The sequence below is a fragment of the Coptis chinensis genome, chromosome 5 (assembly GCF_015680905.1).
Source record: "Coptis chinensis isolate HL-2020 chromosome 5, ASM1568090v1, whole genome shotgun sequence".
NCBI lineage: Eukaryota > Viridiplantae > Streptophyta > Magnoliopsida > Ranunculales > Ranunculaceae > Coptis > Coptis chinensis.
Window position 1 is genome coordinate 36,676,010 of NC_141460.1, and position 25,272 is coordinate 36,701,281.

At 37.4% G+C, this 25,272-nt stretch overlaps 1 protein-coding gene across 1 annotated transcript in view; it reads left to right on the forward strand.

Moving 5' to 3' along the window:
- GSL8 (glucan synthase-like 8) overlaps positions 1-24,379 on the forward strand; it is a 67,510-nt gene extending 43,131 nt beyond the window's left edge. The window contains exons 37-51 of the mRNA XM_086559960.1: positions 2,219-2,334; positions 2,416-2,499; positions 10,286-10,398; positions 15,223-15,275; positions 15,364-15,540; positions 15,660-15,707; positions 15,886-16,044; positions 19,819-19,932; positions 20,024-20,112; positions 20,202-20,360; positions 20,577-20,679; positions 21,145-21,264; positions 23,039-23,089; positions 23,242-23,424; positions 23,800-24,379. Of these exons, the coding sequence (XP_086416086.1) occupies positions 2,219-2,334; positions 2,416-2,499; positions 10,286-10,398; positions 15,223-15,275; positions 15,364-15,540; positions 15,660-15,707; positions 15,886-16,044; positions 19,819-19,932; positions 20,024-20,112; positions 20,202-20,360; positions 20,577-20,679; positions 21,145-21,264; positions 23,039-23,089; positions 23,242-23,424; positions 23,800-24,036 (1,806 nt within the window). The 3' untranslated portion in view covers positions 24,037-24,379. The remainder of the gene's footprint in view (positions 1-2,218; positions 2,335-2,415; positions 2,500-10,285; positions 10,399-15,222; positions 15,276-15,363; positions 15,541-15,659; positions 15,708-15,885; positions 16,045-19,818; positions 19,933-20,023; positions 20,113-20,201; positions 20,361-20,576; positions 20,680-21,144; positions 21,265-23,038; positions 23,090-23,241; positions 23,425-23,799) is intronic.
- The last annotated feature ends 893 nt before the right edge of the window (positions 24,380-25,272 follow it).

Genomic DNA, 25,272 nt, shown 5'->3' on the forward strand with positions numbered 1-25,272 from the left:
CTAAGGCTCTGATACCATGTAAAGTTTTAGTAATAGGGTCTGTGAAGGAGAGAAAAAGTTCTCACGACTGTATCTTTTTCCAGACCGTGGACCCTTTTATATTATAGAAACAATAATGTTAAATACACCCACATCAATGATAGTTTCACCATACACATAAAGACAAGTAAATAAATAAAACAGAAAACTCATATCTCCAACATTGGGGAATGATAAGTCAGTGGGCCCAGATGGTTTGAATATTGAGTTTTTTAAGAAGTATTGCGATATAGTGAGAGATGATGTTATTGAGACCTTTCGGGAGTTTTGGGAGACGTCCTTCCTTTCGCCTAAATAACACCTTTATCAAGCTAATCCTTAAAAGAGGGGGGATAGGATATCCTTGACTTGCGCCCTATCAGCTTGGTTGGTTGTGTTTACAAGATCATATTCAAGATGCTTTTGCTGAGATTGAAATAGGTGATCTCTAACCTCATTGCGAAGAAGCATGGGTATTGTTGACTAAAGTAGAGAACCAGCCGGTGCCAAAATGACCCAATCGTTTGAACCAGGATCACATCACCTGATCCGGTTAAAAAAACCGGGGTCTTAAAACCTTGCTTTTGACCATGTCAGTTGTGTTTTGTGTGGACTATGTGATGAGATGGGGTTTGGTTGGAAGCAGTGGAAATGGATAAGATGTATGTCGTGTTCTTTCTTGATTCTGATTAATGGGCCGCCTGCTGGTTTCTTTAGAAATTTTAGAGGCATTAGACTGGGTGAGCCCTTGTCTCCACATCTATTTTTCTTGGTGGTCGAAATTTTGGGCTTTATAGTAGAGCTAACAAGCTTGGCTTTATCTGAGTGTTTCTGGGTAGGACAGGAGCGTGTTCTTGTCTCTCATCTGCAATATGCAGACTATTTGTAGAGTTCTTGAGTAGGGACTTTTCACACTTTAGATTCCTTTGTAGAAGTTACTTGAGGTGATCTCGGGTCTTAAGTTGAATTTGGCAAAAAGCAAAGTGTTTGGGGTGGTTGACACGAGTGGTGTTGATAGGATGGCTGGAGCCATTAGGTGTTTTGTTGATTTTATTACCGTTGAGGTATCTTGAACTTCCTCCTTGCGTTCGTTACAGGTCTGTTACCATTTCATATGGGATCCTGTTGAGCAAAACATTTGCTGGAAGCTTGAAGGGTGACATGGGCGTTACTATTCAAGATGGGCGAGAGTGATTCTGATTAAGTGTCTCTTCTCACTGGGACTAAGCATTATTCAGAAGTTGCGGTCAATAAAGTACGGTTGAACTATATGGAATTCAACCTGACGTAACCAAGAAAAAAAAAGAGATAGAATCATACGGGAAATAACTGTTAATATTAAAAGAATAGTATTAGATTTCTTTTTTAATTTGTTGTGTTCTCGTGTCCTAATTCATACAGGTCTCTGGTCGGACACCGACACACGTATCCGTGTCAATGTAATTAGCTTTTTACTCAATGTCTAACCTTGTCAAAAATTGTGTTTAAGTTCGATATTTATCTAACGGTCCATACTTTTAGCACTATTTTTAATAAAGCTAGACATATCCAATTGAGACGAGTTTTGGTGGAGATTCAATCCATGGTAGGAAGATCTTCTCTACCAAAAATCAGCCCTTAGTTTAATGTGCAAGTTCACTTTTAGGTTTTGGATGTCAAGATAAGGTGTCAAAATAAGATGTCAAGGTAGCCTGCCCCATATTTATATATATATATATTGGATGAGCCTTTGACATGACTAGGTACCCAGATTACATTCCAAAAAGCGGTAGGTAGCGGATATGTGAGTGAGCACAGGTACTTTTAATAAGAATTTCCATGTGCCTTTTTTTGTCTGTAATGTTGCCTTCCAACTCTTCACAGACTGTTTTTTTATGGCCATCATTTATATGTTATTCGAAGAGGACCATAAGTAGGAAATATGATAGTATGAAACAGTACACTTTCACTATGATAAGCTAATTACTCTGAAATTGAATGCAGTTCCTTATGTAGTTCAATGGATGCTATCTCTGTTATTGTGTACCGTCCTTTGTTAGAGTATTAGTTTGTCAAATAGTCTCTTTCTCACCATGTTTTACAGATGTGAGTCTCTGTCATACTCTGGCTTTATATGCTCGAATGTCATTGGTATTGGGCTATTAGCAAAGAATTATGGCTCCTAGTTTGTGGGGAAATCATCTGCTATTTTGGTATGTAGGATAACTACCTTGAGGAAGCTATGAAGATGAGAAATCTTCTCGAGGAATTCAGAGGAAATCATGGTCTTCGACGTCCTACTATTCTTGGTGTAAGAGAGCACGTCTTTACTGGAAGGTTTGAATGCAGTAGCTCTCGGTGTACACAATTTTTTTTTTTCCTCCCATGATAGTGATGTTCAAATGCTATCTCATGCAGTGTTTCATCACTGGCTTGGTTTATGTCCAATCAAGAAACTAGCTTCGTCACCTTGGGTCAGCGTGTTTTAGCAAATCCTCTCAAGTAAGTTCATTGCTACTTTGACTCGTTAAACGCTGTATCAGTATGTAGTGAGCAATGAGTTTTTCCATATATCAAGTTTTTACTTGTGGTTTATATATATTTTTATCTTACGAAGACCAGCAAAATGTTGGTAGGAGCTGAAATATGATATCGTATTTCACCCGTTAGGCAGAACATATCTAGTTAGACATTCCTTATTGACACCCTTGTTCAAAAGTATTCCTGCGCACATAATTAATAGCTTATTGAAGATCATCTCTAAAACAAAATCAGCCCATTGAATATGTATAACGTTAGTATTAGAGTTGAAAATTTTGCGATTTATGGACTTCTAGGTTTTGCATTTATGTGTACTCTTGCACACCTATTTTGGCACTTCTTCCAGGGAGCTGACTTTTTGTGTAGATGATCTCCATGATGGATTTCTCACACAAAAAATTCCGTCAATTGTTTTCTGTGTGGATCGACCTTTGGCTAGGAATCTTAGTTCAGGATGTCGAGCTAGTTCTACTCATTTTCAGGTTTTGTTCACTGCAAATTATGTGAAAATAGGCTGAATACACCCCCCGTTTGTTTATTTATTGAAATATTAATGTTTGGCCTTGTGATTGCAAGTCAAGCTAATTGACTGGGAGTTGACTTCCAGTTCATGGTTACTATTTTTTGCAAAGGCCATTCTACCCTTGCATGTGCAACTCACATGACTCAATTAAGTTTATTCAAAATGGAACAAAGCAGTAGGCATGTGTCATCACCAAGATGGTCCAAATAACAATAGTTTAAGGAACAAAATATATTAGAAATAATAACGTATGGTGCAATCTAGACATCTCAACTCACAACGAAACTGACCGCCAAAATCCATAACAGATAAGATCTGAACTTACTATCCGGGCTAGAGAGATTGTGATGCAGAGCATTAGTTCGTCTGTCAAGTGTTATACGTGTGCACCCCTTAGCTGAGTCCAAGCCCATGGGTCGTGAGCCCACTAGTTTAAGTTATTCTAGTTTAGTTGTTGACACATGTCGTGTTCCTATTGGTTTATAGTTTTTAGAATTAGTATAAATAATGGGCTGGTAATTAGGGTTTAGGGAGAGTTGTGTTATTGAGAATATTTCAGAGAGAAATAAAGATTTGTTTTAGTTTTAGTTGTTTTGTTTAATTCAAGAGTAGATTTGATAAACTGAAGCTTCCGCTAGTTTAATCTACATCATTTGGTATCAGAGCACGAATCATTCATGAGTAAAATCCAATTTTTTTTTTTTTTTATTCTTTTTAATTTTTTGTGTTACTGTTCATCGGTATTGTTAACGAAATACTGTTCATTGGGAACACTATTTATGCATTACTGTTCATCCGAAATTAAATTTCAATCTTTTGTTTCTTTTCTCATCGGAGATTCAATTTTTCTTCTTTCAAGAAAAAAAAACCGATTATCTTTACTTCTAAAGATTAAAGTTTCAATCTTTACACAGCTATGTCGATAGATCTGACTGGCATGACAGAATCAGAGTTAAATCAGTTTGATGAAGACGACTGGGATGTAGGATGGGGTACTGGCACTGAAATTGACTGAGATGCGCCTAATCCCAATCTAGGTGAGCCTTTGTCGGAAACACCAAGTACTGAGGACACCGTGTTAAGAACGACGCTGACTTCAACTGTTCAAGCAAAACCGTCAGCTCAAAATTCCCCAAAACAGCATCCACAAGACCCAGTAATATCAGCAACACACTTCTCCTTAGTTGTAACACTAGTAATGATCATTAGGGAGGGTGATAAGGAGACATGGAAGCGCCATTCTATTTTCAGAACCAGATGTATCAGCAAAGGTAAGTTGTGTATTGTTGTTATTGATGGTGGTTCTACTGATAACCTAGTTTCCCAAGAGATAGTCGATAAACTAGGACTACAGACTACTAAACATCCTAAACCATTTTCTATCCAATGGTTTAAAAAGGAAGATCCAGTGGTAGTCAATCATCAATGTTTAGTTCCACTGACTATAGGACCTTACGAAGATACAGTAATGTGCACTGTTGTTCCAATGGACATTTGTCATCTCTTACTAGGGCGTCTTTGGCAGTTTGATCACAGGAGTATTCATGATGGCGCCAAGAACACTCACTCATTCTTGCATAACGACAGGAAATTAATCTTGGAACCGCTCAAACCACCAGATATAGAAACCACTATGTGTACGACATTCTTGGCTGAAGCACGGGAATCTGGTATGTTTTTCTCTTACATCACATGAGAAAAATAAGTATGCTAAAAAACCAGAAATCGAGACAGCAATCCCTGTTCAAGCCGCACCAAGCACTACAGTGGACAACCATGATACATCCACTTTTATGCCCGTTATAGCTTATTCTACTTCTTCTACTGAGAATTTATTTGTTGGTGAGGGCTGTAATATGGAGTTAAACTGTGTTGATTGGGATTGCCCTCCTATTTTTTGATGTTTGTCTAGAGGAGGACCATGATAGTTGTTTAGATACTCCACCAATATTTGATGAATACGGAGCAGATCAATCTGAATTTTGTGTCACTACTCCTTCTTTGTGTGGGAATCTTTTTGTTGAGTCTGCCGAACCGGTTTGGGAGGATTTTGATATTAATTATACAAGGCTCTTTAGTTATGTGCATCTAAAGTTATAATTGGAGGTATGCGTATTTGTTGTTTCGGGATGTGGTAGTATTCCCATAAAGCAGAGAAATCATGATAGTGATTTTGCAAACTTGCATACATTATGGTGCATTTTTATTCTTGTGAGTAATTATCTGGGCAAAATTCGAGGTCGAATTCGTTTGAACTGCAGAAGAGTGATGGGCATCGTGCAAAGAAATTTCATCGGTCGACAAGGTGATACAAACTTCTCAAAAGCTAATTCTTTTCAAACTGGAGAGAATGATGCATAACATTAGTTCGTCTATCAAGTGTTATACGTGTGCGCCCTTAGCTTAGTCCAAGCCCATGGGTCGTGAGCCCACTAGTTTAAGTTATTTTATTTTAGTTGTTGACACATGTCGTGTTCCTATTGGTTTATAGCTTTTAGGATTAGTATAAATAATGGGTTGGTAATTAGGGTTCAGGGAGAGTTGTGTTATTGAGAATATTTCAGAGAGAAATAAAGATTTGTTTTAGTTTTAGTTGTTTTGTTTAATTCAAGAGTAGATTTGATAAATTGAAGCTTCCGCTAGTTTAATCTACATCAGATTGCCTTCAAAGGATTAGAAAAACTTCAATCTAAGGGCTGTTGTTCATCTTCTTTTGCTTTTCTTTTTCATTCAATCGTGAATGTCTTCTGAGAACGTTTTGCTTAAAAGGAATGTTGAGATGAGGCCATGACTTCCAAAACAAGGAAGCAGATGAAATTCAAAAGTTGAGATTGTTAGGGTTAAAGAAAGAGGGAGATGAAATTCAAAACAAGGAATAAGGTTAAACCAAAACTGATTAATGGGCTGATGGAGTTTGAGTTTCTGGTTGAAAATTCAAACTTGGGGTCAGTCTTAAATAGTGAGTAGAAAGAAGACCAACAAATCTCGTTAGATTGAAGTCTTGAGGACAGTCAAGATTGCAAATCATGTTATTATTTTGATTAAATCTTGTTATCTGAACCATCTTTGTGATAACACATGTTTATTTTTTTGATTTCCTTTTTGAACAAACTTGATTGATTGAGTCATGTGAGTTGCATATGCAGGGATAGTTTGGCATTTGGGCAAAAGTCAAACTTAAGGTGGAAGTCAACTCAGAGTCGTTGAGTTTGACTTCTAGTCAAGGGACTAAACCTTACTATTCAATAAAAAAAAGGCACAACAAATTTCAGATAGTTTACACAAGGTAAAACCTAAAATGGAGGAATCAATGTGCAAAGTGTGATTTTGTTTTGTTTTATTTCTTTTTTAATTGAAAAAAGGTTACAAGATTACAATCGTTGAGGGTGTAAGTAGCCAGAAGGTACTTGACCACACTTGAGATACCAAGGCCTCAAGTTGAAATGAATCTCTCATCTTACAAACTCAACCCAATTGCACATAAAATCCCCAAATCTTACACCCTAATCAATGGAAAGCTCAATCCAAAGACACTCTTGGACATCCTATACCAACTTATACCTTCCTTGTGTTTGAAGGCCCTCAAGTTTTTTTCATTCTTTCCTTCCATGTTATCCATACCTTGTGATGGTTGGCAAGCCATTTGGCTTTGTTGGAGAGTGGACCACAGATGATTTTCTTCCTCAATGCATCCTTGATATTTAGCAGTGGTACCCTGATAATTGAAAGATGAAAGAATCTTGTCCAAATTCCTATGACGAAGGGACGAGTGAGGAGAGTGTAATTTACAATATCCTCAGACCTCAATCACTTGCAAAAAGAGCACACATTATTGATTTTGAACAGGCAAATTGTGAAGATTTTTTTTATTTTTTATTTTTTTTGCTCGGTAAAGTTGAAATCTCAGTAAAAGTGAAAAGAAAGTAGGCTGAGAAAGCTTACTATTACAAAGAAACAAAATAAAACTAAAAACATAGCCACATGAGGCTAACCCGAGAACTACAAATTATTCTATTTCTAAATACAAAAGCCTATCCCACCTCACCACAAAATACTCAAAAGGCATACTCTTAAACTTTTTAAAAATCTTAGACCATTGAAATAATAAAGCCTTAATAGATATGATAAGCTCCTTAGATACGGAAATGCCTTCAAAGTGTTGACGATTTCAATCCAAATATCCCACAGAATAGCATATGGTAACAAGCTCCAAAGACAATTGCCTGATGAGGTAAAAGGACCATGACCCCAACCCTTCAACAAATCCACCACTCGCCCATGACTCATCCAATAAAAATAAGACTCTAAATGGAAAGAAGACCAAATGTTCCAAGAAAAAGGACACCTTAACAAAACATGAATTACAGATTCACCATCTTTCCTACACAATTGACAGTAGCTAACAATAATTTTTTTACGCTTCCGAAGATTATCAATGGTAAGAGTACGCTCTAAGGAGACTGTCCAAGCAAAGAAAGGAATCTTGGTGGGGACTTTAGTCCCTATATGACTAGACTAGGAAAAGAGGGAATAGGAGCACAACGATTATGAGAATTTGACCAAGTAGGAATGCTGAAATAAAAAAAAATTAACAGAGAAAGTACCTTTCTTGCTTGGGTACCACACTCTCTTATTACAGTTTTGCATCACAGAAGGTAGCGCATCAAGCCTAGCCATAAGGGAAGCTAACACATCGATCTCCCAGTCATTCAGAGCTCTACGAAGACCTACTCTACGATATACCAACTTCAGTTCTAACCATGCAATCTGTAACCGGTTTACCTTTGAAGCTAGACAAGCCAAACAACAAGGGATAACCGTTGGCAAGTGAATCTCCCTCTAACCAACTATTGTCCCAAAAAAGTATCTTGTCACCAAGCCCTAGCTTATACCGGACACCTTTCAGAAACATAGGAAAAACATTAAGGATTCCTCAAACCATAAGAGATACGAACCGAACCACTATCCCATCCAAAATGAGTTTCTTCGAAGCAGGACACAATCACTCTTCTCCACAAACTCTGATGTTCCTCTCCAAATCACCACAACCACTTACCCAACAAAGTTTGATTAAAACTATTCATGTCTCGAAGACCTAAATCCATGTCCTTTTTAGCCAAACAACACAACTCCGACCTAACCAAGTGATAGTGATGTTGCTCATCCAAATCATCCCAAAGAAAGTTCCTCATAATTTCTTCAATCCTGTTTGCAACACTTTTGGGAATGACGAAAAGGACACAATCACTCTTCTCCACGAACTCTTCTTAATAAGGATTACACCCCCCTCCCTTTTGATAAATATCTACACTTCCAACTTGCCAATTTCTTATGAACTCTTTCAATGACTTTGTCCCAAATGAATTTAGACCGTGAATTTGCTCCAAGAGGCAAACCTAAGTAAGTACAAGGGAAGGAATTAGCCTAACATCCCAAAACCATAGCTTAATCACCGAGAACATAAACATTGCCTATACCATAAATTTTACTCTTAGACAAGTACACTTGCAGCCCGGACATAGCCTCAAAACAACAAAGGATGCCTCTCAACCATCTAACTTGATCCACCTAAGGTCCTAAGAAAACCAAAGTATCATCAACAAACTGGAGGTGAGAGATGCGAACCCTGTCATGCCCAACACGAATGGCCATCAAGAACCCCCAAGGAAATTCGCTCTAGAAATTGTGAAGATTAACGGGTCTGAATGGGATCTGCAGAATAACTAAGATAGCCCACTCTTTTGACAGCCCTTCCTCCCTTGGTAAGGCACAAAGGAGATCATCGATACCAAACACCCGTCCTTCACTATTCAAACAAGTGTCAAGAAAAGGGATGTACCATTCAATCAACTGATAACTTGTATTGTTTTGGTATTAAGTATTTTGATTTAGGTTTTTTTTTTACCCTAAAAGTGGAAAAGATTTAGGGGTGTCGACAGTCCGGACCCGAACCACGAGCCGAGCTGTTCTAGTCGGTTCTCAAAATACTAAACCAAAACCCAGATATAAGCCCAGATCCAAAATGAACAGAAGCCCATAGCTACGCAAAACATTTTACTACAGACTTGAGCACTTTTGAGTCAAGTCCCGAGTCCAAGATACTTAGTTCTAAGGAATCCCATACCGAAGCCCACATTTATGCTAATTCTATTGGCATTATGGCTTCTTTTTTGGGCAATGTGGGACTATATAGTATTTGTACTAGATAAAGGCTTTGGTACTTGTTCATCTACTAATGGTATGGTTATGTATTCCACTTTAACTCTTCATCTTATACCTTTGAACTTTATTTAGATGAACAATTATGGTTAGAATATTCTCAACATGCTTATCAAACAAAGTTTATACAAGATTTTTTCAATTAGATTTTATGGTTAAAGTCATGGAGTTTAAATTGGGTGTTCACGGAATTTAAAGTGGCCAAATTTGGCTTCCATTTGTCGGGGATGATGATGGTGTTGGGATCTACATTTATCAAGCTAAAATATGGTATTCTTGGGGTTAAATTTGATTTGGTGGTTTGGCTTCAATCTATGAATTTGACGCTAGTGGTGGAGGTTTGTAATCACTTTATGGGGCATGTATTGGAGTTAAAATTCAACTCAATGTGATTTGAAAGCATGTGATGGGGTTAAAATGGTGCTTAAAATTCATGGGTTTAAAATTGTGTTGAGATTCAAATCATATTGGGGTTTAAGTTGGGAAGACATGGGGTTTAATTGGGTGTTCAGAGGGTGTAAACTTGGTAGTTTTTGGGATGTGAAATGAGTTCAAGATTGTACATTTAGTCCCACATCCACAATCTTAGCTTTCGGGTCAACAAATGTGACGAGCATCTTTCCCAATGTGAAATTTTCCTAATTAAATATGTAAATATGTGCATGTGTTTAAACTTTAAAAGACTTTTGACTTTTTTGAGGCTGCTAATGGTAAACGGTTCGGTTCGGTTACACTTACACACTGAAGGGGTTGGTTTTTAAATTTATGAACTGTGAACCGGACAGAACCGAAGCTGCTGAAAACTGAAAAAATGGCCGGTTTGGATCTGTTTGGTTTGGTTTTTCGGTTTCTCGATTCTCCTGAACACTCCAAAAACGAAAAACCAACTTGGAAGTGTAATGCTCATATGTGTGCAATGCATTTAATTGTATCTGATTTAAGTATTAATTGAGAAAGAAATAGAAAATCTTCTATAAAATGATCAAATGTGCTTGTGTTTTACAGAGTCCGCATGCACTATGGGCATCCTGATGTGTTTGACAGGATATTTCATATAACTCGAGGTGGCATTAGTAAGGCATCTCGTGTTATCAATATCAGTGAAGATATATATGCAGGTGTGTCCAAAGACTTTTTCAGCTCTTTATTATTAGTGTTTCTTAGCTTTGTTGCTTCAGAGTTTTTTTGAGTCTAATACAATAACTTGCAATTGTTTTCATATGTTGTTTCAAGATGCTTCTACTAACAATAGCACCTCGAGTTATCCTTTACAATACCACATCGGCACTTCATTTGCCCTTGTTTGTCTTTTTGTATCTTGTCTACGTGTTATGTTAAAACATGAAGTTATGTGTTACATTTTAAGCAATTTGTTTGGCTTCTTTGCCTTTTTGTTTCTTGTATACATGTTATGTTAAAACACGCATTTAATCATAATTTTAAAGTCAATGGAGAATGAACGGAGTTAGAGGAAGTGATGTGAAGATCTCAACTAGAGTAGAAAGATGGGTAGTAATAAGAATTGTAAGCATTGTCACCAAGTACTGGTCAGGTTTTTAATGGGAAGTTTAATAAAAGTTTATTATAGGTTTAAAACGGAAAGCTCGGCAAAAAGACGGAAAAAAAGGCGGAAAAGAATGTTGGCAAAATAAACGGGTATAAAACGTAAAAAAACACGCAATAAAAACGGGAAAAAAATAATGATAGACATGGGAATTTTGTTGTCTATGATTGAAAGAAATCACAAATGAAAATGTAGCAAACTTTAAACTAAAAGTTTTAAAAACCGTCATTTTACAAATGATATTTAAAATTTCTTGCCTCAACACTACAAGACAAACTGACAAGTACCAATTAAAACAATTTTAGAGGTTGCAATTTCATAAAGAAGGTAGAGAATAAGAAAATGATAGTTTTAGATAATAAATTTTGTAAATTTTCAAAATAGAAATATAAAAGTTTAAAACGGGATATTTTGAAAATATCGTAATAAACGCATTTAAAACATTTAAAACGGGTTTTAATCGTTAAATACGAACGAAATCTCGGGATTTAAATAGATATAAAACTCCTCTTCATCTTCTCGGGTTTTAAACGAGTCTTTTTCAAAAAAACGGAGTACTTGGTGACAATTTGTAAGTATTAGGCTGCGTTTAATAAAGCGCGATAATGCTAAAACAAATTAGAAAACCTGAGGGTATAAGTTCTTTTATTTTGGGTTAATTTGAGATACCCCCTGTTTTGCAGTGACACCAAAACACCCCTGTAATAGGGGGTATCTCAAATAGTTTTATCTATTGCAAGGGGCATTCTAAAATGGAAAACAGGGTGTTTTGGTCAGTGCAAAATACTTCACTAGTGCAAGATACTTCACTGACTTGAGACGTTAGTTTGGAGTGGGGGTATGTCTCTCGATTTTCAAAACAGAGGGGTATCTCAAATTAACCAATTTTTTTTTTTTTTTTTACCAAAGCTAGATGAAACCAAGACACACCAGACCTAAGAAATGGCAAATGGCACCAAACCGTCGAAGAAAAAATATATAATAAGGTTATGATAGAGAGATTCCTTGACTTGGAAACAAAAGAAGACTGAAGTTAACAAATGACAATGACCTCCTTAAACCGTATTAGCTGTCTATTTTTTTCTGTCCATCAAAGAATCTGTTCGAAGGAATCAGAATAGATGTAAGAGTTGCAGTGTACGAGGTACAGGGAATTTTGGGAAAAGATATGTTTAACTAGAGGGGATTCCTCGGGGATGACAGTGAAGGAGCTGCTCCAATTGTCTTCTTCTGTTAATTTGGGGAGGATGATAGCTAATGAGGCTATTGATGATTTAAATAGAAAAAAATGAGTCGGGGGTTATGTGTAAGTTCAATTTAACTAAAGCCAATGACCATGTCAATTGGAAAATCATGATGCGTATGGGCTCTTGTATGAAATGGAGGGGTTGGGTTAAGAGATGTGTCTTGTAAGCACCTTTGTATGTTCTTATTAATGGTTCTCCAGCATATTTTTTCAAGAGTTCTTGAGGGATTAGGTGGGGAGACCCTTTGTCTTTTCTTTTTTTCCTTCTAGTTGTTGATACTTTTGTGATTGAGAGAGCTAACAGTCTAGAGGTGATTGAGGAAGGTGGGCCAAGGTCAGATTCTCATCTTGCATCTCGCATCTCCATTTCTCAGGTGTGTCTTTTGTTGTTTCGAGGGGGTGTGGGTTTAGAGTGTACATACATCGCTAAGACTATAATTTTTGGAGTGGGCAAGGATATTGAGGTTGATAATTGGGCCTCGTATATTAGTTGAATTAGTGTCATCCTCCCGTCTAGAGATCTTGGCCTTCCTTTCGAGATAGATTACAGGTGAAGTAACATGGTGGCGGAAGTTTCAACAATGGGCTTAACATCAATTTATTTTATTGAAAGAAACACTTAAAACTAGGGTTTAAACGTTCAACATGAAGAACATTTCTCTTTAAATTAATATTTAATAATAACCATCTAACAATAAAGGCCTAAATGTTTTTGTATAATAAACCACATTCCTACTTGTAGTTGAACTCCAAAATAGTAAATTTTACTAATTAACCAAATTCTAATTGAATAAAGAAACTAATAATAATAACATATTATTAGTGAATAATATTACTAATTTATTCTGTGCTCATATATCATACTCCACCGCTTGAAAGAAACTTGTTTTGGATTGAGAGTTCTAATTAGAAAATAGCGGGCTCGAAAGGGGCTCGAAGGTCGTTTCCATTCGAAAAGTTAGAGTAATTTTGATTAAGTGTGCCCTCTCGAGTATACCGGTTTACTACATGTCCTTTTTTCACATGCCCCAAAGCGGTGCTCATAAGTTGAAATATATTACAAAAAATTTCCTTTGGGATGATTCTGTACATGTCCCTTTTTCACATGCCCCAAAGCGTTGCTCATAAGTTGAAATATAGTACAAAAAATTTCCTTTGGGATGATTCTGAAGAGTCATAGATATCATCTGGTGGGTTGGAACAGTTCTTGTTTGCCTAACGAGGCGGGTGGTTTAATTTAAAGAAGTCTTCGTGAGTTCGACCTAGCAGGCACTTCTGGGTAAATGGTTTTGGCATTTTGGAGAGGAGAGAGATAGCCTATGGAGAATGGTGATCATTTCGATGTTTGGAGTCTCATTTGGGTTGGGCTAATGGTCAGGTGAAGTTGTCGGATGGTTGTGGGGTGTGGAAAGGCGCTTTAAAAGTTATGGAGGTGATGCAAAGCTTTATTATAGATGGCTAGAGTTTTCATTTTTTGGAGGCTATTTGGGTGGATGGGAGATCTTTCATTCGGGTTCTTTCATGATTATATGCTTTATTTGACCTTAGGAATCGCCCAGTGCGTGATTTCATGCGTGAGAATAATGGCATTCTTGCTTGGGATCTTGTATTAATTGTACTCTCTTTGACAGGGATATTGTGAGTGTAGCCGCTCACATAAAAGGCTATATTCTATTCCTTTGGTGATGGCGAGGCCAGATAGAGATATAGCCTTAGGTAATTAGATAAAAAGGGGAGATTTTATACCAGATCTTGTTATTTTGCTTTCCACTTTCTAACCCTCTCTCCTAGTCAAGTAACTAACCGTGGCTTCCTTATAATGCTATTTGGCATTCCAAAGTTCCTTCAAAAGTTCCTTTCTTTGTTTGGAGTGCTTCCTTGGACAGAATCTTAATGCTGTCGATTTTTGTCCTCTTTATTTGTTGGAGTTGTCGGATGGTGAATCGGTGAACCATATCCTCATCGCTTCTTCCTTTTCTTGGAGGGTTTGGAACTCTTTTATTTGTTTGTCAAAAGTCTATTGGGTGTTTTTTGATCTGGTGAAGATGCTATTAGCTTTTTGGTTCTCGAACGTCCATTCTCAAAAGGGAGGTCGCATTTGAGGAATGATACCATTTGTTGTAATGTGGGGCATTCGGTTGGAAATGAATAAAAGGCTTTCTGAAGGAGTTGAGGCAAGGTATTGTTCTCTATCAAGGGACTTTATTTCTTTTGGACAAAGGTTGATGAAGAGATGCGGGATATTCGTTTTGAGCTTTTTTTGTACTAATGGGAGTCTTTTATGTTTTGATTGGATCTTTGTAATCATAGTTTTCTCATTTTGTTTGTTTTTTCTCGGAGGAGATTTCTTTTATTGGTTAGATACCTCTTCCTACCCTCAACGTGTAACTACGTTTGTCTAAACTCTAGCTACCCAGTAAAACATAAATAAATAAATAAAGCCCTAAAGATGCAACCGCACATAAAACAAACTTTGGGTGGAACTTTAGAATCCCAAATCACTATAATATGAAAATTGTGATCTTTGTTACCTCCACATAGGCACCACATGGGATAAGTTTCCCTCAAAGTTGCCATGTTCTGTATAAAAGCTACCATGGGTTGTCCAATGCACATCTAACTGTGAAAACTGGACGGAATCTAATATCCGCCCGAAGGTAAAAAATAATGTGAGATGGAATGAAACATTCCGTCTGTTATAAAAACACGCAAAATATAATGAGAAATAAGCGAAAACAAGCGAGATGGAATCTTACATCCTGTCTGGTGTGTTTATGAAGTGAGGCGGAATGTTAGATTCCGGCTGGTTTTCACAACCATGTAGCAATAGCTACATCCATTGTTACATTTTGAGAAGCGACATCCAATGTTACCATTGTATTGGATAACTCTTTTTGGTTCAACAAGGTAGCTTTGGACTTGTTACCTCCAAAGTGACTATGCATTGGGAATGCTCTTAAGGCCCCGATCAGGATATAGGGAACTTATAGCAAAGTGAAATGATCTAGTGGAATTCCACCATTTTAAATCACTAGTGAATTGACGTAACAGTGCTTAAAGTGAGATGGTTAATGTTTTTAAGATACAGTCATGGACTCTTAGTCACTTATGTCAGTATAAATGATGGTGCAGGGTTCAACTCGACATTGCGCCAGGGTAACATCACACACCATGAATATATTCAGGTTCTGTACAGTATAACATCTTTCTTTCTTTCTTTCTTCTTTTAGGTGTAGAATGTCGTATCAAGGTAATGCCTTTGCACATTTGCAGGTTGGAAAGGGTAGAGACGTAGGGTTGAACCAAATTGCCCTGTTTGAGGGTAAAGTGGCTGGTGGGAATGGAGAGCAAGTTTTGAGCAGAGATGTATACCGCCTTGGTCAACTCTTTGATTTTTTTAGAATGTTGTCATTCTTCTTCACAACTGTTGGGTATTATGTGTGCACAATGGTATGGCCTCACAACTGTTGTATCTTTTGGTTTATGCTTTCTATAATTAGTCAATTCTTTTTATGGTGGTTTAGCTTCTTGTCTTCCCAAGTGTCTAACAAGAATCTGTAAACATGCAGATGACTGTTCTTACCGTGTACATTTTTCTGTACGGAAGGATTTATCTGGTACTTCCACTTACTTGAAAGTTTCAGCTATTACCTTCTTTTTTATCCTAGGGAAGTAGGAATATTATCATGACTTGTTTTAACATCTGATATTCTTGATGCAAGTGTTAATGATTTTATGTTCCTTGGTTTGCTTATAAAATATTGATTTGCTGTAAAATGCTACCAAATTTTTCAGGCTTTCTCTGGTCTTGATCGTGGAATATCACGTCAAGCTAAGATATTGGGTAATTCGGCCCTCAATGCAGCTCTAAATGCTCAGTTCTTGGTCCAGATAGGAGTGTTTACTGCAGTCCCGATGATAATGGGTTTTATTCTTGAACTTGGACTGCTGAAGGTTTGTGTATATCAGTACTACAGATATCTCTTCTTTGTTGTACATTTCTACGCAGACTAGGTCTAAAATCATTAAAACTCTGATGGCGGCCGTCAAAAGCCAACTCAAAATATAATGGCATCTCAGTCGGATATGTATGTAAAACATTATGAGTCTGAAAAGCTGGGTAGTTAAATCGCTACTCGGTCGCTACTCGATGGAAGTGCGAGTAGCGAGTAGGTCTACTCGGTCGGGGATTAATCGGGATTACTCGGGCGATTTTTTAAACCACTTTTCGCTTCGGTGGAGTAGCTTAATAGGTCTACTCGGTCGGGGATTAATCGGGATTACTCGAGATGTCTTCATTTTATATGTTTATATGTAGCATGTACATGATTTGGGCAATGTGGCATACAACATTGCACAAATTTTTGCTATCAATATGCTATAGAAATGTTGACATTGTCCATAGTTATTTGACTACTAAAGTTTCAGTCAATATCATTGTTTTTTCAATCTTTTATTTTCTTTAACTTGTCATAGTTACAAATGCAAAACATGGGTCGCACATTTTTTTTTTTATTTTTTTATATTAAGTTGTCATCAAGTATTCAAGTGGGTTCTCAAAAATCATAATACACCACATAGTGTTCGGTCAAAATACACCACATAGTGTTCACTGAACATATTTTGTGAAGATTATCGGGGGAAAAAAAAATCGACGTTTTGCATTTGTAAAGAGAGTGGAGAGTCGAGATTGGAGAGGAGAAGAGAGTGGAGAGTGGGCGAGTGGCAGACTGGAGAGGAGAAGAGAAAGAAAGAAAAAAAAAACGTAGAGAAGAAGAAGAGACTGCGAGCGTGGAGAAAAAGAAAAAACGATTTGGAATTAGAGCTTGTTTTCACGGCTGGAATTGAGAGAGGCTAGAGAAGAGGTTGGAATTGGAGCTTGTTTTTAATTTGGAGAAAAGCCCTAATTTGATTTCATGGGTTAGAAAAAAGAAAAATCGTGGTTTTCTTTTTATATACCGATTTATGGTGAAGTAACTTCGCCCGATTCGATTCCTCATAAATAACTCGGCCGACATTCGGCGATTTTGGACCCCGATCACTTACGGGGAGTAATTGGTTGGTCGGGTCGGCTAGGTACCGAGAACCGATTCCCCACCGAGTACTCGTCGAGTACTCACCGATTTAATAGCACAGCTGAAAAGGTTGTTCAGTGTATGACTTGAGAGTAATATATTCTCATAATTGACAACACACATCTTGTCTATGCTCTCTGTTTATCTATATGGATTATCTCATTCCATTCATTTCTATCTGGAGCTATTATCCAGGACTGTCCCTGGGGACAGTCCACATAGGCAGCTGTCTGCAACTTTTCAGTAGTAATTTAAGTTTACCATATACTATTAAGTTTCTCTATTGACAACACAAACCCATATGTTCTTAAAAATAAATTAGTACAAAAGGATGCTAGGTACTCATGAAGTATCTATTGTCGGTATTAGTGTCATATCCTGTGGGATACAGGTACGCTGAGTATATTGAAGTATGCAGGTATCGTAAATACTATCTTGGCTACTTAATGAGCCCCAAAGTTAGCTTCTCTCCATGTAAGCACAATACTCCGGTTCTGTAGCTTAGTTTTTATCCTCCACTGCCTAGCTTAGTTTTCAGTTCCCAAGGGATTTTGTCACCATTCATTGCAGTAATTTCACACACAGTGATCCAATCCTCTCCACATTGTTCCCCAGTGCCAAGACGATGGCCCAACATTCAGCATCAAAACTTTTTGCAATACCTAGCCCATATGCTAGAATACCAACAACCTGAACTTCACTGTTTCTAAAATTTGCTCCCACATCACTCTTGCCTGACTTTCCAATTGATGAACAATCTGTGCTGATCTTCATGAAGTAATCTTAAGGTAGCTGGCAAACAACCTTTTTAATGTTCACAATAGTTCTTGGTACCTCCTATTGAGACAAGTATAAAATAAATTTCTGACTTTTTTTAGCTATTGTCTTAACCACTGTCCAACTTCTGAACTTACATTTTAACTCGATCTAACTCTGTTAAATATATCCACCAGCAAGTGGGATAGGATAGGCTTGAAAAGTGCCAAAAAAAACTTGCTTAGGGTAGTGTATCGGAGTCGTCAAAGAACTTGAACAAAGTCGTTTAGGGGTTTTATATGGGGTAGGGGGTAGTATCCGCGGGGAGGGGGGGGGGGTGAAGATATTTGGGTGGTGGAAAGACTTTTGAAGGAGCAATAGTAGAAATGCAAAGGTGTCGGATTGTACAGAGAGAGGCGGGAGTGGAGAGAAAGGAGAGAAATTTTTTAGTGTGATTGGAGGAGATAGGTCTGGGGCAAATAAAGTTCTTATTCATTGTCCTTTTCCTTGGGAGATATGAAGTTATTTTGTGGGCCACTCTGGGGTGTATTGGGTTGTTCCTCGGTCAGTGAAAGATCTGTTGAGTTCTTGGGTTCTTAGGGTCCATTCCTCTAAGGGATGCAGACTGTGGAGCATCTTACGTTTTGCTATCATGTAGGCTTTGTGGCTGGAAAGGAACAGGAGACATTTTGATGGAAGTGGGACGACTATGGCACAGGTGATTGTAGCAATTAAGGGATTCATCTTTCTATGGTCGAAGTCTTGGGAGGAGTGGACAAATACATCGTTCTGGGACTTTATGTTCAGATGGGGTTCCTTGCTTGGCAATGACCGCATCCTTTTGCTTTAGTTTTCTCTCACAGTTGTAACTTTTTTCGTATCGCTTTTGTATTTGTTTTTCCTTCTGTTGTATCTGAGTGGGATATCTCATCCTACGAAGTTTAACTTTAGGATTCTATATATAAAATATACACATCACTTTGTACTGATAAAAATAAAATAAAATAAGAGTTCTTGGTGCAATCGTTCTACAATAGATTGGCCAAATGGGTATGCTTTGCAAACACTACAAGGAGAGGAGATGGTTTCTAATTTGCTATATAAGCGGATATGGATGGAATCCAGACCATTCAAAGTGGCTTTCTTTTAATGGCTTGCTTTCATGGGCAGAATTTAAACCGTCGACATCTTGAATGGTAAAGATATGGAGCTTGAGAACAAAGTTCACTTTGTAAAGAGGAAGAAGGGAGTGTGTATTGTATTCTTCTTATATGTGACTTCTCGAAGGATATTTGGGAGTTATTCTTTTCGTCTTTCCATAAACCTTGGAGAACGCCTACTAATGTTATGGAGGTGCTTGTTATTAAGTCAATACTCTCACTTCCTTGCAATGCAACATGGCTTGCGGAGCATCTCCCAAAAGCAATTCTTTGAATTTTTTGGAAAGAAAGGAATACAAGGGTATTTGAGCAAGAAGAAAAGGAAATTAACAAGGTAGGGGAGGGGATCAAGGAGGAGCTATACAAGTAGGCATGCATTAATCCTTGTTTCAAGGGGGTGATCTACTAAGATTTTATTTGTAATTGGGATACTCATGTAAGGTAATGAGGGTGTAATTGGTATAGGTATACTTCTCGAAGGTCTAGTAGTTTCTTGTTACAAGACTTACTTGTTGAGATGCCAAAAATTGAACAAGGGGGGTGAGTTCCTCTTGAATTCCTCAATACTCATCATGTACCAGTTCAGGTCAAACAGTCTAAAGTTGCAAAACACGTAACTTTTTTCTCCATATTCTTGATGGTTTTTGTGTCAAAGGCCTCTGCTGTTCCTTTCAAAGAGCATGTATAGTGGTATTTTATTTTTGTTTTCTAATGTTTTTTGTTTGTTTGTTCTGTAGGCTGTATTTAGCTTTATCACCATGCAGCTCCAGTTGTGTTCCGTTTTCTTTACGTTTTCTCTAGGAACAAGAACTCATTATTTTGGACGTACAATTCTACATGGTGGTGCAAAAGTGCGTAAATTTTTTTGTTAGATCTACAATTTTTGCATCATCTCATTTGTGACAATAATTTTAATAACTAAAACTTCTACTTTATGTACAGTACAAAGCAACTGGTAGAGGTTTCGTTGTCCGTCATATCAGGTTTGCTGAAAATTACAGGCTTTACTCACGGAGTCATTTTGTCAAGGCGTAAGTGTTCTTTGTTCTTTCGATTTGCATTTCTTGGCATACAAGATCCTTGTGAGTTTGCTTCTTATTTAAGATATCAATTTTTGCAGGCTTGAGGTGGCACTGCTTCTTATAGTTTACATAGCTTATGGATATACGGAGGGTGGTGCAACATCTTTTATCCTGCTAACCATCAGTAGTTGGTTCCTCGTCATATCATGGCTCTTTGCCCCTTATATTTTTAATCCCTCAGGATTTGAGTGGCAGAAGTGAGTATCATGACATAATAAATCAATACTGCTATCTCCATTTGGCGTGACTGTGTTATTGATATGATATTGATTCTAAGTTTGACTATCTTCCCTGCATTTGAATAATTTGACTAAATATCCTGTGTTCTAAGTTTGAATATCTTCCCTGCATTCTACTAAATATCTATTATGCACATGTTTCTATATGAATGTCTGGGGGATAATTTTTTTTAGGACTGTGGAGGACTTCGATAATTGGACAAGTTGGCTTCTTTATAAAGGTGGAGTTGGGGTGAAGGGAGAACATAGCTGGGAATCCTGGTGGGATGAAGAACAGGTGAGCCACTATTCCCTTTTCTATGGATATAATCATTGTCATACTATATTACTTAATTGTTTCGTGAAGCTATGACACCTCTTTGTTCCTACATGCTAATAATCCATTTATTTCTACAGTATCTCTCACACAATTAGCTCGTTCGCCTTGACAATTAGTAAATAATTTTGTATTTAGTTGACTCTTCATAGTTCATATTCACTAGTCATGTTGTTTTTGTCCTGTAAAAGAGCCTAGTTTTCTCATCATTCAGTTAGTCTCTGAACGCAAGAGAAAATTCCATCTGACCCATCCAGTCTTTGACCGTGATGTTTTTTTGTGTTAACATCCGTACTCTTTGTTTTCTTGTTGTACTTACTAATGCTTCTAGTTTACTCTGAATGTTTATAACTATCATTTTTTTTTATTGTAGAACTTATGGCCATTTCAGATTGATATATTTGACAAGATTTCTTACGTTTGCAGATGCATATACAAACTTTGAGAGGCCGTGTCTTGGAAACACTTTTAAGCATAAGGTTTTTCATATTTCAGTATGGCATTGTTTATAAACTCCATCTAACCGGGAAGGATACATCACTCGCGGTACGCATTTTGTCCTTCCCCTTTCTCTGTGACTATAATGCTTTCAGAAGCACTTTCCTGAAATCAGCTTATTTAAAAAATAAAAATCCTTTGTTACTCATGCTGCGAGTGTAGTTGATCTGTAGTTTTAAGTGTTTTATATTTCCTGAAAAGTTTAAATCACATCATCAGTGTATTGCATTTGTGTAAATTGTAATCATATACTCATTGTCAAAGATGATAAAAGTCAAGTACTTTTAATAGTTGATTTTATTAAGCCTGGGGGCGGTTGCGCTTTAATTTCTCCCCTGCAATTTGCATTTAACTCTTAGTGCATCAATTTTGAACGCCTTGTGGCTTGGAAAGGTCTCAGGGCTGAGAGTTGATTTTGTCAATTCGTAGTTGTTTTTTTTGGAATTGGTTATGTGCCTAACCTTTACCAAATAGCTGGTAGTTTGGAATGTTGTATCAAAACCTACCCCATCTTTTTTTTGTGGTTGAGAGCCAGCACAAGAGCAATGCTATATGGCATGGTGCTTACCAAAGTCGTATTATGATTTGTGGCTTAGAAACTTTAAAGCTTTTCCAAAGGTGGGAGAACAATATTAAACAAACTGTTAAGTTGTTACTTTCTAAGAGGTTATAGAGATAAGTAGAGGACATTTGTCGCACAGAAAGGAGAGCAAGTGGTATACTAAACATCCAAGTTTTCCTTGTAGAGTAGTGTGCTTTAATTGCTCGTCCAATTGTTTCTAAAGGCAAGCATTGAAGGTAGGGAGTTACTCCAACAACGAAGGAGAATCTAAACATTCATGATATGGCAAACAACAAGAAGGCTCCCATGTTGGACCCTTCATCAGGGTATATGTTCTATTGGATATACATTGTAGAAGTGATAGTTTTTATGAAAGCCTACACCAAGCTGACTTTTCTTTTGGGGGGAAATGGTACAAGTTAGTGGAATGTTGAAAATAACTTATGTGGTTTAAGTTCATTTGTGACTTTGGAGAATTGTTTTGCTAGGAGATAGAGTCGTAGTGCGTTTTCCCTACAAGGACATCCGGAAGAAATATTTTCTATTCAACATTGCTTCCTTTTGGGGGTTTGCCTGAGGGAATAGACTTCAAAATTGCAAGGAGGTGGATAAAAGCGTGAAGCATCTATTGGTTCGACTGTCAATGGTGATTTAGGAATAGGCACCTTTCTTGTTTCCTTATATAATTAGTGGACACAACTGGAATCTAATGAGAATGTCAATACTGTTACAATTTATTGTTTAGAAGGAGCCAAATCAGCGCATATTTAAAGAAAAATGTATTTGTCAAACAATGGGATGAGTGTGTCAAGGAGTTCCTGTTCAGCAAAGCCTTTGCTAGTTACTTGTTTAAATGGGGGGCGCACTGTAGGCAGTGAGTTCTTTTGAGAGAGAGATTCATCTGTTCAACCTAATCACATTTCTGTTAGAACTTGCGTTGCATATTTTGGATCAGCTGCTTCTGACAGATTAACAATGCAAACCTTGCATATATGCCATATTCAGTTATTTTTTTATTTGCAAGCCACAGGCTATTCTGTTATTAATCTGAAATTACTTGATCTTATGAACCCGTTTCCACACACTTGATTGTATTCTACAGTCTTAATACTTTTGTAGATTCTAAAATTTCGTAAGATTTTGTTGATTGGCGTGGCAGACTCTATATCCATGGGGTAGAGTTTCAGGTCCTTCATCACTGTATACAATTATTATTTTTGTACACAATTTTTGAGCTGATTACTTGATGATTTCCTCCAGATTTATGGTTTCTCGTGGGTTGCGCTAGTAGCCATAGTTATGATTTTCAAGGTTAGTTATCGTGGCATCTCTGATTTGTTATTTATTTCATACTTGTGTAAATCAAATATAAATTTTAGACTTTTCAAAATTTTCTTACTCATGATAACCAGTTTTCTATAGTAGAACTTGTTTTTCATGTGTATACATTTCTTTCACTGCAGATCTTCACCTTCAGCCCCAAAAAGTCTACAAATTTCCAGCTTGTGCTGCGATTCATACAGGGAGTCACATCTTTGGGGCTGCTGGCAGCTCTTTGCCTTCTTGTTTACTTCACCAAACTTTCAATACCGGATCTATTTGCTAGCTTCTTGGCATTTATTGCAACTGGCTGGGGAATTTTATGTGTAAGTGGATAAGCAATGTGCACATTATTGGATAATGTGCAAGAAGGAAAATTTAGGACACAACATTGATTGAGTTAAGTTTACGCTACAAGTTCATCTGCCAAAGTCACCCAGATCGGGTGGTTATTCAATATTCAGTGGCCCAGAAATGAAAATATGAGCAGTTGAACACCGTAGTATTATTGTCTGTCCATGGCAGCATCTGTTGGATGGCGTGCCCATGTATGTGTGTGTGTGTGTGTGTGTGTGTGTTTGTTAGGCTACGACTAGGACCAACTGAAGGATGCACGTTAGAATGTTGTTTGTGTTGAAATTTACTTGTTTGGTTGACACCTTTGCAAGTTACCTCCTCTTACCATACTTGTGCTTATGCAGCTTGCCATCACGTGGAAAAGGGTTGTAAGAAGTTTGGGATTATGGGATTCAGTGCGTGAGTTTGCTAGGCTATATGATGCTGGGATGGGTATGCTTATATTTGCACCTGTGGCGGTGCTGTCATGGTTCCCATTTGTGTCCACCTTCCAATCTCGTCTACTTTTCAACCAGGCATTTAGCCGGGGTCTGGAAATATCTCTCATTCTTGCTGGAAACAAGGCAAACATTCAGGATTGACAACCTTCTGGTGCTGGAAAGAAAATGAACGTTCAAGATGACAAGCTTCTGCTGCCTGAAATCTTTAACAATTTTGTAAATTACTCTCCATTGTACATCCTCTCTGGATAGAGCTACTAGATAGATTGTGATGGTTGTGAAGACAGTTATCAGACTGGAACTGGGAAAGTAACATTAATCTTGTATACTTGTATTGTGAAATCCAAAGTTGTGTAACACGAGCCCCCCCCCCTTAACCCCCACCCCACCAAAGCTGCGAAAGTACATTCATGTTGTATACTTGTATTGTGATCTCAAATCACTGTTTCATGTTGAGCTGCAATACAAAAAATTCATATAGCAACAACAGGTCTCTAAAATCTCCTTGATTCCGAGTATCATCAAAGCGTAAGGTCTTAGCCGCACTGTAATTTGGTGCTAAAAAGCTCCATCTCTGACTTTAGGGTAGAATTGAAAACTTCCAGGAAAGCACCATGGGGAGTGATATCTATCTCTTTTCGGTATAAAGATATGAAATCTTTATTTCATTTAGAGTAGACTCAAGTCTTTACTAACGTCTTTTTGCGTTTAGTTGAGTAGGGATTCGAACCAACCTAAATTCTAGAACCACTTATATATTTCTTATACTTTAAGTAGGTAAACTAGTGAGTAAGATTTATTTAGATTATTAGCTAAGTTTAGTTTTGTTATTTAAAACCTAACGGATGTTTAAATATGCGAAATACAATAAATGAGGATAAAAATCTAAGATTTTCTTAAGATATTTAAAGAGAAAGAAAAGGTGGAAGATCATTCCACTCATGCGAGGTCTTATAAACTTCTTTTAAAGTTGGATTACTACCTTCTCTAAGCTGTTTAGGATTCATTTTCAAACCCGAACCGGCTTAATCGTCGATCCCTAGTGAAATAGACTTATTTCCAAATCTATTTCCCTAGTATAAGAAGTTGAATTGGGATTTCATCTCTGAAATCCCATCTCAACTCCTGGACTCATACAACATAATCCTGTTAACTATGAAAATAAGATATTAGAGATAACTTCTGGCTGGCGGCCTAGTCCAGCATAAAAGGGAGGATGACGCGAGTCCTTATAAATTTTCAGGTCTCAAGTTTGGCCGGACACTACCATTTTGGGGTAGTGTGCTATATGTGCCCTTAAGTCTAGGTAGTGAATCCTATTTTTAAGAAATTTTACGAATCCTCTCATGAGCTTCATTAATCCTCCACCTTAGAGGA